The 16,463-nt window shown below is 29.7% G+C and overlaps 2 protein-coding genes across 2 annotated transcripts; both read right to left on the bottom strand.

Annotated features, from left to right (window-relative positions):
- Window positions 1-5,250: 5,250 nt before the first annotated feature.
- LOC114263443 (transcription factor bHLH93) lies at window positions 5,251-7,424 on the bottom strand. Its single transcript, XM_028203985.2, has 4 exons — window positions 6,646-7,424; window positions 6,392-6,562; window positions 6,124-6,291; window positions 5,251-5,563 (listed from the first exon to the last, which is right to left on the bottom strand). The coding sequence occupies exons 1-4, from the start codon at window positions 7,228-7,230 to the stop codon at window positions 5,477-5,479; spliced, it is 1,011 nt and encodes a 336-aa protein (XP_028059786.1). The 5' UTR covers window positions 7,231-7,424; the 3' UTR covers window positions 5,251-5,476.
- A 6,434-nt stretch (window positions 7,425-13,858) lies between these two features.
- Window positions 13,859-15,894, bottom strand: LOC145822131 (cytosolic invertase 1-like). Its single transcript, XM_082918730.1, has 3 exons — window positions 15,787-15,894; window positions 15,063-15,134; window positions 13,859-14,203 (listed from the first exon to the last, which is right to left on the bottom strand). Exons 1-3 carry the CDS (start codon window positions 15,892-15,894, stop codon window positions 13,991-13,993), a joined length of 393 nt encoding a protein of 130 aa, XP_082774856.1. The 3' UTR covers window positions 13,859-13,990.
- Between the last annotated feature and the right edge of the window lie 569 nt (window positions 15,895-16,463).

Here is a 16,463-nt window from a genome sequence, read left to right as displayed (position 1 = left end):
TCTACTGAGCTTTATGCTCACCTTACGTGGCTAAAAATGTTTTTCAGGTGTACATGTGTAGATGCGGGTTGAGACGTAAAGCTGTGTTCGGAACTGTGATGGGTAGTTCCATTATTTGTAGACCAAGGGCCATTTATGTTATTTGTTGGTCGTGTGTCATTTTTGTAAGGGTTACACTATTGTATATGATGTAAGCCTCAAGGCATTTAATTTGATTTTATAACATCTGTATATGTTTTAGTCACAGAACATCTATTCAACTTAGATTTTGTATCTAGGAATGTATAAAATTTGATAAATACATATATTGTGTGGCTATATAATACTCATTTGCATGAGAGTTGTTATCTATTGTTCATCATCGGGTGGTTTATCCACGTGAGCCGAACCTTATTAATTCGAAGCGTGACAGGTACAATTTGCAAGATATATGAGAGCACCAATTGCACTAAGATATGGTACTTCAGGACTAAGGAGTTCTTCATTATCTTCTCGAGATCAAAAAACATCCTTTTCACATCAAGAGATCAAACAACCATAGGAGTACTCAAATGATGAGCTTTATCTATATTAAAGTTCTTTTATTGTATATGTTGATTGATGTACAAGAATCCTATTTGGCAAATATTCGATCTACAGACAGAGACAAAATTTTGTTTTGTCAAGATATTTCATTTCAAATTCCTTCTTTCATATTTTACAATTTTTGTAAGCTCTTTTATAGTTCCTACAAGATTCAAATCATCAACTTATACTGCAACAATTGCAAATCCGAATTCTGATTTCTTAATAAAAATGCATGGACAAATCGGATCATTCACATATCCTTCTTTTAACAGATATACATTGAGCCAATTATACTACATGCGTTCAGATTGTTTCAAACCATATAGAGATCTTTGTAGCTTGATTGAATAAACACTTTTGGGTTTTGAATTAGATACTTTTGGTATTTTAAATCCTCCAGGGAGTTTTATATATATATATATGTCACTATCTAGTGTTCTATATATATATATATATATATTGTAACTACATTCATTAGATGCATATCTAAATTTTATGTTATTACCAAGCTAATCAAAATCTGATTGTAATTGCATCCATTATGAGTGAATATGTTTCCTCATAATCAATACCAAGTCTCTGCGAGAAACCTTGTGCAACAAGTTGTGTTTTATGTCTTACAATTTCATTTTGCTAATTGCGTTTTGAGAACAAACACCCATTTATATCCCACAGGCTGTATCCCTTCAAAGGTTTGGACTACAAATCCAAACACTTAACGTTTTGTAAGCGAGTTTAACTATGCTTGTATTGTTTCTTTCCACATTGGCTAATCATTTCTCTGTTGACATTCCTCAACAGTTTGTGGTTTATTGTTATCATCACTTTTAATAATGTTTTCAGCATTACTTCTGGTAATGTCAAGAGCAACTTTAAACGAAAATATGTTGTTGACAACAATCTTATTTCTATCTCAAACTTCTCTTGTACTCATATAATGTATTGAGATCTCATTATTTTTAGGTACCTTTTCCATTTCAGGAAATAACTCTTCAGGAGATTTCTCTGCTGGAGGGTCTTCTTCTAGAGGTTCATAAGTAGGAGATTTTGATAGACTTATTATAGCTTGTTTTGCGGTTCTAACCTCTTCAAGGGTGTTTTCATTTATGAGTATGATCTCTCCAAGAGATCTATTTATGGTTTTTTCTAGAGTACCAACTGTTTGTTCTTGAGTTTTTCTCTTTCGAAGAATTTTGTTTTTTGCACTGATAAGTCTTCCATACTTCTAGTGTGCTTTAGACTCATTTGCTACTATGCCTACTGATTGTCCAACAGGAACATCAATTCTTGCTGGGGTATTAGCTGCTGGTATATAAGTTTTTGTCACTGATTTGTAATACTTTGCAAATGAATGATCCTTTGAACTTCTAGTTCACTTTGATTAGTATGAGAATCAAGATGAGATATCGTCAAAGTATTCTAAGTAATTTCCTATCGAGCTTCAAGCTGTGGCTTGTCTCCCCCCTAATGATGGGAAAATTGTTTCATCCAAATGACAATCCTCAAATTGTGTCTTAAACACATCATCAGTCAAAGATTCTGGACATCTAATGATTGATGAAGAATCAAACCAACATAAATTCCAAGTCTACATTGTGGGCCCATCTTAGTGCGCTGTAGAGGTGCAATAAGAACATAAACTGTGTAACCAAACACTTTAAGGTGACTAACATTCGATAGTTGACCAAATACAAGTTATAATGACGAGTACTCATGATATGCAGTTGGTCTGACACGAATCAAAGATATTGCATGCAATATAGCATGATCCCATGCTGAAACAAGTAATTTACTTTTCATAAGCAAAGGCTGAGCAATCAACTAAAGTCTTTTAATAAAAGATTTAGCCAAACTATTTTGGGTATGAGTGTATGTAACATGGTGTTTAATATCAATGCCAATGGACCTGCAATAATTATCAAATGCTCGGGATGTAAATTCACTGGCATTATCAAGACGAATTATCTTGACAAGATGATCTGAAAAATATGCTTGCAATCTAATTATTTAAGCAAGGAGTCTGACAAATGCAACATTACGTATAGAAAGTAAACAAACATGTGACCATTTAGTCGATGCATCTATTAAAACCATAAAATAATGAAATGGTCCACAAGAAGGGTGTATGGGTCCACATATATCTCCTTGAATTCTTTGCAAAAAGGATGGAGATTCAATAATTACTTTTGTAGATGGTGGTCTGGTAATTAATTTCCCTTGTGAACAGGAAGAACATGGACAATTACTTGGTAAAACAATCTTCTGGTTCTTTAATGGATGTCCATGTGAATTTGTAATTATTTGACGCATCATTATAGATCCTGGATGCCCGAGTCAGTCATGCAATAGCATAAATGTTTTTGGATCAGAGCACTTCTAGTGTATGACAATATATGACTTAATCATTTTTATTGTCGTATAATATAATTCAGATGAAAATGTAGGAAAATTTTCTAATACTAGCTTCTGGCTAGAATTAGTTGAAGTGATCAATAAATACTCTTTCTAACCTTTATTTATAGTTTCAATATGATAACTATTATGACTTATATCTTTGAAACTTAACAGATTTCTCCTGGGTCTGGTATAATACAAATCTTCATCAATGCAAATTTTTGTTCCATTTAACAACATAATAGTGGCTCTTCTAAAGTCCTTAATTAGGTTTGCAGAATCTGAAATTGTATTGACATTAGCTTTTTCCCATGATTCATTGTATAAAATATTTTGCACTACGTAAGATTGTGTGTGTGGTTGCACTATCCACTAGACATATATCATCACTAATCATTTTGGAGTTAGTCAATGTATTAATGAAAGTCATGCCTATAAAAAACTGAAATTCATTATTCTCAAAACTCAAAGCAAGAAAATCCAATCTGTTAAATCCAAAAATACAAGCTTCACTATCATAATCAAAATAGGACAATACGTTATGATATCTAGAAAATCAAGTTAATTAGTATGAACATTTCCATCACCAATTAAATGATCAATTTTTCCTTCAAAGTCTTCAAAGAAATTGGAAACATCAAGATAATTAATATTAATGGGTTCATAATGATCTGTGAAATGCATTTAAATTCATTTTCCTTTTTCTTTGATTGAGGCTTGATAAAGATCCACCAAATATTTAGGCGTACGATAGATACGCAACCAATGCCCTATTATGCCACATTTGTAACATGCATCTTCATAATTTTTAGAAGGTTTATTCTGTAAACCTTTTCCCTTTTCTTGTGATGTTCTAGAATGATTCCACTTTTGGTGGAATGACATGGTATTTTTATTTGAATAATTTTGAATATGTCCCCCACGGATCTTATAATTATTCTTACCTTGGCCATTTCCAAAACTGTGACCTCTTTTTCGTCGACGACCATGAAATGCAACCTCATTCACTTTAGGGAATAGCGCAGAACTGGTTGGACTGGATAGATGATTTCTCAATAATAATTGATTAATTTGTTCAGCCACAAGAAGGCATGAAATCAGTTTAGAATACTTTGAAAAATGATGCTCTCCATATTTTTACTGTAGGAGCACATTATCAGCGTGAAATGTGGAGAATGTTTTTTTAAACATATCTTCTTTACTAATTTTTTATCCACATAACATTAATTGGGAGATTATTTTAAATAGAGTAGAGTTGTACTTACTAACTGATTTATAATCTTGCAACATCAGGTGCAACCAATCATAATGGTCTTTTGGAAGGATTACGGTCTTTTGGTGCTCGTTTCTCTCCTTCAATTTATTCTACAAAATTAGTGGATTTTTTACCACGAGGTACTCATTTTTTAATTCTTGAATATCATTGCCCTTGTGTGATTCTGTAGGGATGTTTCATTTTCATGTTTTATAGTATCTCCAAGATTCATTGCTCAAGGTGGATCTCAACATCAAGAATCCAAGATAAATAATTTTTTCAGAAATGTCAAGAGCTGAGATTCCAATTTTGAAAGATTTGACATGTTTACTACATTTAACAAAAACAATATATTTTGTATCACGTAAATATACTAAGAAAATATAAAATTAGTTTTAAAATTTATTTATACTTATTACAACCACCCAGTAGCATGGTCTTCTCAGCTGGCTAAAATGTCATGTTGATAATGTATTATAAAACTAAAAAAAATAAAGAAAAAATAGTCACAATGGAAGAGGAAATAAAGGATCACACATTTAATACACAATTTTTCTATATATTCATTACCATCCAAACTTACCTATTTATAGGTGATAAAACTTTCAGTATTTACCATTATACATCACACCATGTGATTTACCACATGGGATATCACACTTTCCTCATAGTAAAACTTTTTTCTATTTTCACTTTGACCTAAAATTCATTAGAATTCTAATTATATCTCCTTTTATAAATATTCAAATATTTCACAATAAAATGAATGAATCTGTCGCATCATTATTTTTATATAAAATCTGTTTTCCCACTAAGAAATCGAACATCCACCACATACTTAGAAGTTGGGTCACAATGGGTACCCACTAAAATAATTTTTCTGAGATGAGGGGTAACTTGGTCTTTGAAATGGTCATTTGTTGTGCCCCATAAAATCCCAAAACATTCCCATCTCACAAAAACAAATGTAAAGAGAGGACACATTTTGTTGGACATGTGGAGAGAGAAACAAAGAAACATTGCACTAGAAAACATTTGCACTTGAATCTGACATATTATTACACAAAATAGTTCTTGAAACTGTTTTGATATAAAAAAAAAAGAAAAAAGGAACCACTTATTATTTTAGAAGGCAAAAGCACTGCAATCTCTAACTTGCAAAGCTATTGAAATTACAGAGATTCATAAATCAATCCCCTGTGGATCCATCACAAGCTCTCTCTCTCTCTCTCTCTCTCTCTTAACACTCTAATTGCAACTCTAAAGACACCTTCCTCCATAGCCTGCATTTCTAAACAATGCCTGCTTTATGTCTTCTGAACTCAACATTGCTCTCTGCTCCATTTCCTATCACCAAAACAAAATTAGGCACAAGGAAACAGTACATACATACATACATATATGTGTAACTTGTTTGTAAAAATTAGTACTTGGGTCTGTTTAGCAATAGTTTTTTTTTTTTTTTTGCTTCGTCTTTTCAAAGTTGCTTTTAGTGAGAAATTACATGTTACTCTTATATTGGGAAGTCCTTATAGGAACACAACGGAAATTATTAAAATATTGAGGATAAAATCATCCTTTTTATAAATTTACTTTAAAAAAAATATATTTTTATATGAAGAAGCATCCCGAACAATTATTATTATTATTATTATTATTATTGGCATTTTAAGCAAAAAAATTGCTTATTTTAGTTCTTTCCAGTTAAAGACTTGTAATCTAAAAGCACCCATTTTCCCATTTCAAGATAATCATTTTTTAAAAAAAAAATATTTAAGTTCCATAACTTTCACTAGACACTGACACAAATTTAAAAGAAAAGAAAAAAAAAAAAAATCATAAACAGTCTCAATAAGCAAGCATCACCAAAGTTAAATCAAAGCCAGAGCAATTGCAAGAATATGTACCTCAGAGCAAGAAGCTTGCATTGCAAAATCATTAAAACAGCTAATAACACACTGTTGAATCTCGAGGCCTAATGCTTCTAAACTAGTCACAGTTGATAGCAATAAACCGGGCTTCGCTGCACAACAGATCTCAATTCGAGTATCCACATTCCTCCTCTCCACATCAAACTGTCAAGAAAAACAACAATGCTAATTCACAAATCAAATACAATTTTGGTTTTTCTTTTCATATTTTTTATTGCCAAGTTCTTAAAAATTGAGATCATACCTTGGGTGAATTTCTGACCAAAACTTCATTAGGCTTCACATCCTTGAAAATGTTCAATAAGTTCAACTGATTTGGAGAACCCACTTCAATTTCCTCTTGCAAATTGTTGATCCTCTCCAATAGTTCTTTCATGTAGTCTATTGTGTCTCCAAGTATTGATGTCCTGTCCATCTATTAAAACAGAATTCATAAATTTTACACAATCTAACAACATTTTAACTTTAAAAAAAGGACGACTGAGATTCCAGTTTTACCTTGCTTATCTTGGGAACAACTGATCTGAGCATCGAAAGCCGGTCATTTAACCGCTTCCTCCGCCGCCTCTCCGCCATGAGGTTCTTTGATGGCTGCCCACCCACCTTCTTCACTTTGCTCTTTCTCTCTTCAAGACACAAACCCGTGTCGAAAACCGGTACTTGGGTGGATTGGATTGGCTCCAATTTGCAATTTGAAGCTTGTAACTCCAAATTGTGAAGGACATTATTCCCAACAAGGCTTTGTTCTTCATTGTTATCATCCATCATTGAGACAGAGTAGTCCTCTTGAGTTGGGAATTGTGGGGTGTGATGAAGCTTGTTTGGAGCTGAGAAGTCATCTCCAAATGGGCAGTAGAATTCAGTGAATGATGAGCAGTTTAGGGTTTGGTGATCAAGTGGCAAAGAGAAGTCTTCAAAGGAAGAATTTGGAGGTACGGGAATTGGGTTTTCAGTGAAACAATCAGTGCTCCATCCATTGTTGTAGAACCCAGTACTCATTCCTACTGTGGGGATGGTTGCTTCTAATGAGTCAGTTCTTAGAGCTAGTAACTCCTCTAAGAAACCTTGTTCATTATACTCCATCTCTTTCCCCCCTTCTCTCTCTCTCTCTCTCTCTCTCTCTCTAAAAAGGTATTTGGGCTTTTGGGGGAATGCTAATCATCCAAGAACATACCTTGATTATATATGAGGTGCACCTACTAGTGCAAGAGTAGTCATGTTGGATGCAATTTTTTGTAAGTTAAATCTTAATAATTAGAAGGGAAGTGTTTGGGTATGTAAAGTGTATATCATATATGTTTGTATAAATTGTCATAAATATAAATAAGTTATCTTATAAAATTGGATAAATTTTCACAAATATACGTAAGGTACATAAAAAATTATATGTGTAAATTTTTATAAACATATATAAGTTAACGCATAAAAAATTAAGAAATCACAACTTATGTATATTTGTAATAATTTACGCAAGTAAATATGACATACACTTGCACACTTAAAAATTGTCCTAATTGAAAATGTATGTTATTTGGTTTGGTTTATTTTAAGTGTTGTAATTACTAAATAGAAATACTTTTTTCAATTTACTTTTAGCTACTTATTGTCTCGTTATAATTTATAAGTAAAAATTATGTCAAATATTTTGACTCGTTTTTTTAGCATTAAAAAAAAAAATACAAGAATCCCAATAAGTTGTTAAGAAATTTACAAGAAATTTCTTTCTTGTGGCTTGACCCCAAGATTTGAATTATGAACAGTTATATAAAAAAGTATATCCACCAACCATTCAGAACATTCCTTACTGATGAACAAATAAAAAAGAACAAGCTTAAGTGTATATAAAAAATTTATAGAATGAAACATTACTTGACCAACCCACATGTAAAATCCTGTTCAAAAAAAAAAAAAAAAACCCACATGAAACCTACTCTGTCTCACATTTATATTTTTGGGACAATTACAAAAAATAAAAAATAAAAAAAAATATTCAAGGTTTTAGCTTTGTAAGTTTTAAATTTTATCAATTCAAATCTCAATTATTTAAATTATTTGTCTATTTTCGTTAAGTAAAATCGATGAAAAAAATATTTTAATCATTAAACTTAATGTAAGTATACATAAAATGCCTAAAATAAATTTTTCATTGATTTTAATTACTAAAATACTCATATTTCTATCAATTTTACTTAACGAAATAAATAAGTAATTTAGATTAAAAATAAATTAAAATTTTAAAATTTAAATTAATAAAGTTAAAAATTCAGTGCTTATTTTGTTATAAAACTCAAGCCATTAATATTTTTTTGTGTGGTAATCTCTCTCTTATATATATATATATATATACATTTAGGAGTTGCTTGAGATAATCTAAATAATATATTTTGACGTTTTACAAAAAAATGTAAAGAAAAATAAAAAATAATATGACCTAAATAAATACGCTTATCAAAATAAATATATCTATATATATATATATATATTTAGTTTATTGTAAATAATGCTTTAGTGAAATTATTTAGTGCTCCTAGCACAGCTAAAGCTACGAGCATTCCTTCCCAATCCAAAACTTTGAGATTTATTACTTATAAACAACTTTATGAATATCATATGTAAATAAAAGCTTATTTAAACAACTTTATGAATATCATATGTAAATAAAAGTTATATAAAAAAAAAAAACAACTATTTATTTAAATAAAAAATAAATAAAAGGACATAAACAAAAAGAGGGGGGGGGGCTAGCTCTTAATTATAAATGAATTATGGTATGCATTATGAGGGTGTTTAATAGGGGCCTAGAGAGACTAATAGACTGAAATGGAATCTGCTTTTTTTCATCTCTGTTTCTTGCTCTGGGTAATCTTATGTCTTTTTCACCGAAATCAGATATATGAAACAGTGTTACAATTTTTAATTTGGAAGTCTCTGAAAACTTTGACCCACATTTCTGTCTGAACCGAAAAGGATTGAGTTAGCATCATAGACCTTGTCAGGTTCTTTGTATGCACAAACTTCTGTACTATTTATATATAAAAAAATAATACACTATTTTTGCTTTTATCAACTTTAACAATTTTTAAATATATGGGTCTCATTAAAAAATACAGAAATGTTACCTTTCTTTAATTTAAGAATTTTAAAACAGTATTAATAATGTGAAAAATTAAAAAAAAAAAGAAGTTAAGATCAAAACATCACATCACATAAGATTCATACATTAATTAAAACTATTAAAATTCTTAATTTAGAGTTTCCAATCTTTTTTTAAAAAAATATTCTTATTACTTGATTGACGTATATTTGTCATTTGGTTAGGATTTTTTAATTGATTTTTTTGAATTGAGATTTTTTTAATTTAAGGTTAAAATATTTGTTTATGTTGATTTTTTCTTTTATTTTTGTAAAAAAAAATGATTATAATTTAGATATAATATTTTATCTTATTAATTTATTTTGTATCTAGTGCTTTTTTAGTCTCAAAAGTCCTAGCTAGACGAAGCTATAATATAAAATAAATTATTTATTTTTTAATTTAAATTACAGACACATTAGCCACTAATTTTTTTTTCCGATTTGATTCATATAAGATATTATAATGAAACCCAATAGATTACAGTTATAGTAATGAAGATAAAATACAATACAAACTTTTACGAAGAAACTCTTAAATATGGGAGAAAAAATCCCAATTAATACATGAGGAATAAGACTCATACATAGGTCGGGAGATTCGAACTATTCACCTTCTATTAGCCACTAATTTTTATTATATAATGTTTCTAAAACATGATTTTTAAAACTTAAGTGGCATACAACATATAATAATTTTTTCAGTTTTCAATTCGTATTTTTGTATTTTTAATAGTTTTTAAAATTGTTTTAATCAATTATTTTAATTTTTTTTTTTTTACGTTTTAGACTCACTTAATCTTGATGTACATTTTTTTTAAAAAAATTCATGGGTTACAACAAAATACGAAAATGTATTGAATTTTCATATTTTTTGTATTTAGTGATTTTAAAAAAAATTCACAAATATTATACTTTTTAACTGTATATAGATTATGTATATTTAAAAAATAAAAAATTTACTTAAAATATTTTAAAAAATACTAAAAAAAAAAAATAGAACTAACCAAACATGGTGATTCATGTTATTTGGGCTTCACTTATATCAATAATAAAAAACAGAAATAATGTGCCCTTCAAATATATCAATAATAAAAAAAATCATCATTTTTTTAGTTTAAAATTTAAAATTTTGTTTTTTAATATAACAATGGCTTTTAGTTCCAGTATGTATTAGAGAGTGTTGTCCAAACTTCAAAATTGTGACACATTAATTTTTTATTTATTTATAAATTAAAGGTTTAAATTTTGTTTACTATTGGCTCATTAAATATTGAGTCACTTTTTAAGTTGGACGTAACATTAATTTTGTAAACAAATAACCAAAATTTGAACCATTAATTTATAAAAACATACCGACATGACAATTGTCCATAAGCAACAGACTGTACTTCTAATTTGGAGCTCAGCTCTTTTTATTTTATTTTAATTTAATAATAATTCATTAAATTATATCATTCGTTAACGTATTGTAGAGAGAGAAAATAAGAAAGGATCCAAGCTGATTTCACAATTTCAAAGGAGTTGATGGCTCTTTTGTTCTTTCCTTCAATCTTCACTCATGTTATAGTATATGGTGTATAAATATTCTTTGATAGATCCATTAATTTTCGACAATGCTACGTACCTCAAATTTTGTGGCTTAAAAGTGGCTCAAATGGCCAAAATGACGTCGTTTTGAGTACAGAACAACATAAAAATGGCTAAAACGATGTCGTTTTGACCATTTGAGCCACTTTTGAGCCACAAAATTTGAGTTACGAGACATTTTTCATTACTTTTTAATCTATATATCCATTTGTCTTTAATTTTCCAGTTTCAGAAGTTAGGGTTGATTAGCTCTATCTCATTTACACTTCCCCTGGAAGAAATGTGGCAATTATTATATATAAAATCATGGGCAAATTACATGTACTCCCTCGAGGTTTGGCTAAATTACAAATACTCCTCTGAAGTTTGAGAAATTACAAATTTCCTCCTGGATGCTATATTTGCATAACAAATTATGGGGTAATTTGTTATGAAATTTAAACCTCAGGGGATAAATTGTTATGAAAATACAAACCTTAGGGGGCGGGATGTAATTTTCGAAACCTCAGGGAGTATCTATAATTCAGCCAAACCTCAAGGGAGATATATGCAATTTGCCCTAAAATTCATGTAGGGGACAAAGAATGCATGACACATAATTAATTAATTAAATACACAAAACTATACATATAATGTTTCTTTTATTGATCCATTTTTGGCTTATGTTTTATGTCTTATCAAGTACAAGAATATGTTGATACTAAACCAAATCAAATTAAATCTTATACTCCAATACGATGGGTCTACTATGTCATTTTTTCCCCTAATTGCACTATAGTCTCTCTATGCTTCATTTTCAATTGTTTCAATGCCTACTTGATCAATCAAGTGACTTTAGTTCAATTGATTATTCTTATACGCTCTCAAATGAGAGTTTTATCGATTAATTCTTATTGATTATCAAGTTTTTTTTTATAGTTTTTTTTTTTAATTTTTTATTATGGAGTTTTTCCTTGAATATTATGGTTATTGGTGCACTGTTGAACTTCTTAAATAATTAATTGTCTAGTGTGATTTAATTATTTTTAATATCAATAGACAAAATTAAGCAAAAACAGTTCCAATTAATCATGACATAATAAACAGAAATAAAGACTATAAAAATTACTCAGTAGATGAGACAATCCCTTATTAGGTGTGATGCTTGGGTTCAAAATTGTGCTATGCAACTTCTCATTCTTTTATTCTCTCGTACCAATTGTAAAAATAAAATATATCTAAAATAAAGTTTCTCTACCCAATAAGAATTACAAGAGATAAAAATATTGGAGAAATTATAAATCAGTATAATTCTATAAAAATAATTACAAATTAATGAAAAATTTTATCCATTTTAATAATTAAAGACATAAAATTTTCCATATATATGTAATTTCTTTTTTAAAGATATATGAAGAATAATTCTCTCAAAAACATATATCCAATCGGGTCTCAATCTAAGAGCCTTCCTTTATCTTTTAAAAAAAGTCTTTTCAATAAATTTAAACTAGCATGTGACCCGTTCTATACACAGAATAAAATAATATATTATTTATTAAAAATATAATAATTATATTTAATTTTTTTATATTTTGTTTCTCATAAATAAAATTTTATATATGAGTTTAAGAGTTTTATTTCAAATGTTCCTTTACTATAATATATAGTATAAATAGTTTAAAATTGTGGAATTAACAATTAATAATTAAAATTATGATTTGTTATAATAAAAAAAATGACATAATTCTAATATTTCACTATTTTAGGATACAAATATATGAATTTTAAAAAATTGTCATATCGGTTTTTGAAAGAAAAATAATTAAAGAAATTTTAAAAACTTAATCAGTAAGAAAAAGTAATCGTAACATATAATTTAAAATATCAAAAAAAAGTTAAAAAATGAATTAGGACAATAAAGAGATGTGATTACAATTAAAACTAATGTCATATTTATTAATAAGTATAATTTATTTGGATATCTATTTATACTTTAACATGCTTATTTAAAACAAAAATAAATAAAAATAAAAATATTAATAATTTTGAGTTTTAAAATATGATTTTATAGACTTGCTATATTAACTTTTGGAAGGAATATATTGAATTTTTTTTTACAAAAATTGAATATTAGTCATTGAACAAATCTTATAAGATTTAAAATAAAATTTATAATAGGAAGAAATTAATGATATTACAACATTTGCATTTTAACAATTTTAAATTTTGAAAAACAATAGATTAGGACTTTCAACTTTGATTATCGCACAACATATTTATTTATATAATAATATAAATAAGGATAGGTAATAGATAAATTAAAATTAATTATAAATATAGCTATATTTAAAAGGATATGGTTTTGTATACACTACAAAAAAATTGATTTTTTGCGACGGTAAAATACCGTCGCTAATACTCTTAATGCCGTCGCTAATACTTTTTGTGACGGCAAAATGACTTTTTGCGACGGCAATAGGGGGGTCGCAACTGCAGGGGTTGCAAAAGAGTTTTTGCGACGGTAAGTGCCGTCGCTAATGTTTTGCGACGGCATTTTTTACCTTTTGCGACGGAACCGTACAGTCGCTAATAACGTTTGAAATTTCTTAACTTTTTTGCGACGACCCTATTTTACCGTCGCTAAAAATGTTATTTGAGACGGTAAAAAATACCGTCGCTAATAATCTTTTTTTAAAAAAAAATTACTGTTTTTGCGACGGTGTGGTGCCGTCGCAAAAAGTATAAAAAATATTAAATTTTTTATTTTTTGCGACAGTGTAATGCCGTCGCAAAAAATATTAAAAAATAATAAAATTTCTATTTTAAATAATAAAATTTCTATTTTTTGCGACAGTATAATGTCGTCGCAAAAAATAAAACCTATAACAAAATTAATAAAAATATTAAAAATTTCTATTTTTTCCGACAGTAGTGCCGTCTCTCACTCTCTAAGAGCTGATTATTTACATTCCATTCACAAAAACATCATAACAGAAAATAAAAATAAAAATTGATTAAACCATCAAATTCAATATTTTACAAAGAATAATTAAACTGTACATGTTCAAATTCAATATTCAATTGAGTGAAATCATAACAGAAAATAAAAATAAAAATTGATTAGACCATCAAATTCAATATTTTACAAAAAATAATTAAACTGTACATGTTCAAATTCAATATTCAATTGAGTGAAATCAAGCCAGTTTTGTATGTGGAAGCTCAGGGCTGTAATCCTCTTGTCAATCCGCTCAATCAATTCCTTGCCACCACCCTCTGGTTTTAACATTTGTTGTGCACACCTCAGTGCAAAAAAGAAAAGGGCCTGGATCTCAATTGGATAACCATATATTCCCTGTTCCAAATGTAATTGAAAAACAGAAGTTATAATCTAATATATGAAAGCAAGCTAAGTGGTAATTGAGAAATGATACTGTCAATTTGCCAAAAAAGTGTTAAGACTCAAGCAAGCACCACTCCGTGCCATGCAGTTCATGCTGCCATAAAAACTCCAAAATTAGATCAGACCAAGCTCAATTAAAATTGGGTCAAACATGCTCAAATAATATTCATACAGCATGGAGAACAATAAAAACTGGATGCTCATCGCAACAGAGGCTCCAAGTGGGTTTTGTAAGGCTGAGAAATCTTTGTAAGAACCATAATGTTAACCAAAACCTGACCAATTTATCAGTCATGTTAGAAGGTTTGATACAGAACCCAAGGACCACTATAATTGGCCAACCAAAGCCTGACCCTCCTGACCTATCTACTCCATTGATTTGATATAATTCGCTTTAGAGCTGAAAAATATGAATTTTTTTCTTGTACATCGTTGAAACAAATGAATTCATAACAAATTAAAACATCATGTTGAGCCACAACACCTCACAATCAAAATTGAAAAGTTAAAAATCTAATCATTCCCAAGATTAAAATTTGTTAGATACCATATTTTCTAAGAACAAGCTTATTAAGGGGATATAAGCCCCCAGTAGGGTAGCCCTGAAACCGATTCCAAACACTTGAGTTTGGCTAATTGGGTCAGCTTCTTCCCTCTTGGAGAAGTGTTGACTGCAGCAGCCTAAAGAGATCAGAAAAAAGACATCTAATGTAGCTTCTGCATTCTTTCTCAACAAATGCAGTAAAATTGCAATCACAATAACCCATGAGACAGAGAGAGAGAGAGTAAAAAAATGTTGGCCCAAACTTACAAGTTTCAATTGCCGAGGATATGGACATGCACCAGGAGAACCATAATTAACAGCCAAGATATTAACACCGTCCTGTAATCAGACATTGAAAGAGAATATATATATATGCACGAGAACAGTGAACTTATGTCACCGTTTCTATCTGTCAAGAAGTAGAATAATGCAGATAAAAATTGAATAATAAACAATAGAAAATAAAGCAGAACATACAATAAACAAAATTACATCAAAAGGAAATATAACTATAGAAAAACAAAGACATGAAAATAGGAATGATAGTAAATTCACTGAATAATCGTTATAATACTTCAATGGTACACCTCATAAAACCAATCATGTCTCCCCATGCTTACATTTCCATACATGTGTCAACAACTAAAACTTTTCCCAACTCATCTTTATTTTTTCATTAGGCAGTGGAAACCTGTAACTTCTTATTTACTTCTTTCCTAGTATCATGTCATACATACATCTAGGGCCAGAACAAAATATCAGAACAACATTATGCAAACTATCAACTTAAAAGATGGATCTAAGGGTGGGCCTATGTTTGGATGAAGGGGGGCCATGGCCCCTCCTGGGTCTCAAAATTTTTCTTGGGCAGACTTTTTGCTTCATATAAGAGTGCTAACCCATCATTATAGGCCCAGAACGACTAGTATAAAGCAGTCCGAAAAGGTAATAATTCAGATGGAAATTGATATCAATAAACATTTAAAAGTACCTTAGATTCAGCTATGTATCCAAGCAGGGTTGCCAGCACAGGAGTGCTGCAAGGTGAAGCAACTAATGCGAATGTAAGCCCAGCCAAATATGATTGCACACCTGACATGTCAGATTTTTTAAAATGTTAGCACTTTCAAGCTGTAAGCACAGCCGAGAGCCAGCTAAACCCCAGTGATGAATTTTATAGAAATCCTGATACAGGGTGGTTCTTTTCTCTCTCCTGACCCAAAAGTATGACATATCTAGAAATCCTGAACTAAGGGCGCCTAAGGCCAACTTTAAGCCTGAATTTTATATCCTTTTCCAAATTCAAATAAAAGCTCTCCAAAAAACATAAAAAGAAAAGAATTGGATTGTGAAACTGAATTTTTAAGAAAATTGGCCAATTTTCAATGTGAAAAATCCAGAATCAGCCAAATAGTCACCAAACTTTCAGATTTTCCTGCCAAATTAATGTTGGAGAAAATGCTAGAGACCCACAATAATGAGACAAGAGAGTTGAACCTCAAGTGTGTAACAAATTAAAAGTTGACACTTATCATGCCACATCATTGTAGGTATAAAATTGGGGAAACGTTTTTAGGAGTCTCAAACATTTTCCTTGACGTCGATAATATGGAAGCAAGTTAATGACATTAGAGGTGTGTGTTGGTTGGTTCCATACCTTAGTATGTT

The sequence above is a fragment of the Camellia sinensis genome, chromosome 3 (assembly GCF_055761805.1).
Source record: "Camellia sinensis isolate YWXY chromosome 3, ASM5576180v1, whole genome shotgun sequence".
NCBI lineage: Eukaryota > Viridiplantae > Streptophyta > Magnoliopsida > Ericales > Theaceae > Camellia > Camellia sinensis.
The sequence above is the reverse complement of the archived record's forward strand: the minus strand, read 5'-3'. Positions and strand labels throughout refer to the sequence as shown.

Coding starts and splice junctions, on each gene's coding strand:
- LOC114263443 (XM_028203985.2), bottom strand. CDS start 7,230: ATGGAGTATAATGAACAAGGTTTCTTAGAGGAGTTACTAGCTCTAAGA. Junction 6,292..6,391: donor TGGTCAGAAATTCACCCAAG/GTATGATCTCAA, acceptor TTTTCTTGACAG/TTTGATGTGGAGAGGAGGAA. Junction 5,564..6,123: donor TGCAAGCTTCTTGCTCTGAG/GTACATATTCTT, acceptor TTTTGGTGATAG/GAAATGGAGCAGAGAGCAAT.
- LOC145822131 (XM_082918730.1), bottom strand. CDS start 15,894: ATGTCAGGTGTGCAATCATATTTGGCTGGGCTTACATTCGCATTAGTT. Junction 15,135..15,786: donor GATACATAGCTGAATCTAAG/GTACTTTTAAAT, acceptor GTCTGATTACAG/GACGGTGTTAATATCTTGGC. Junction 14,204..15,062: donor ATCCTCGGCAATTGAAACTT/GTAAGTTTGGGC, acceptor CATTTGGAACAG/GGAATATATGGTTATCCAAT.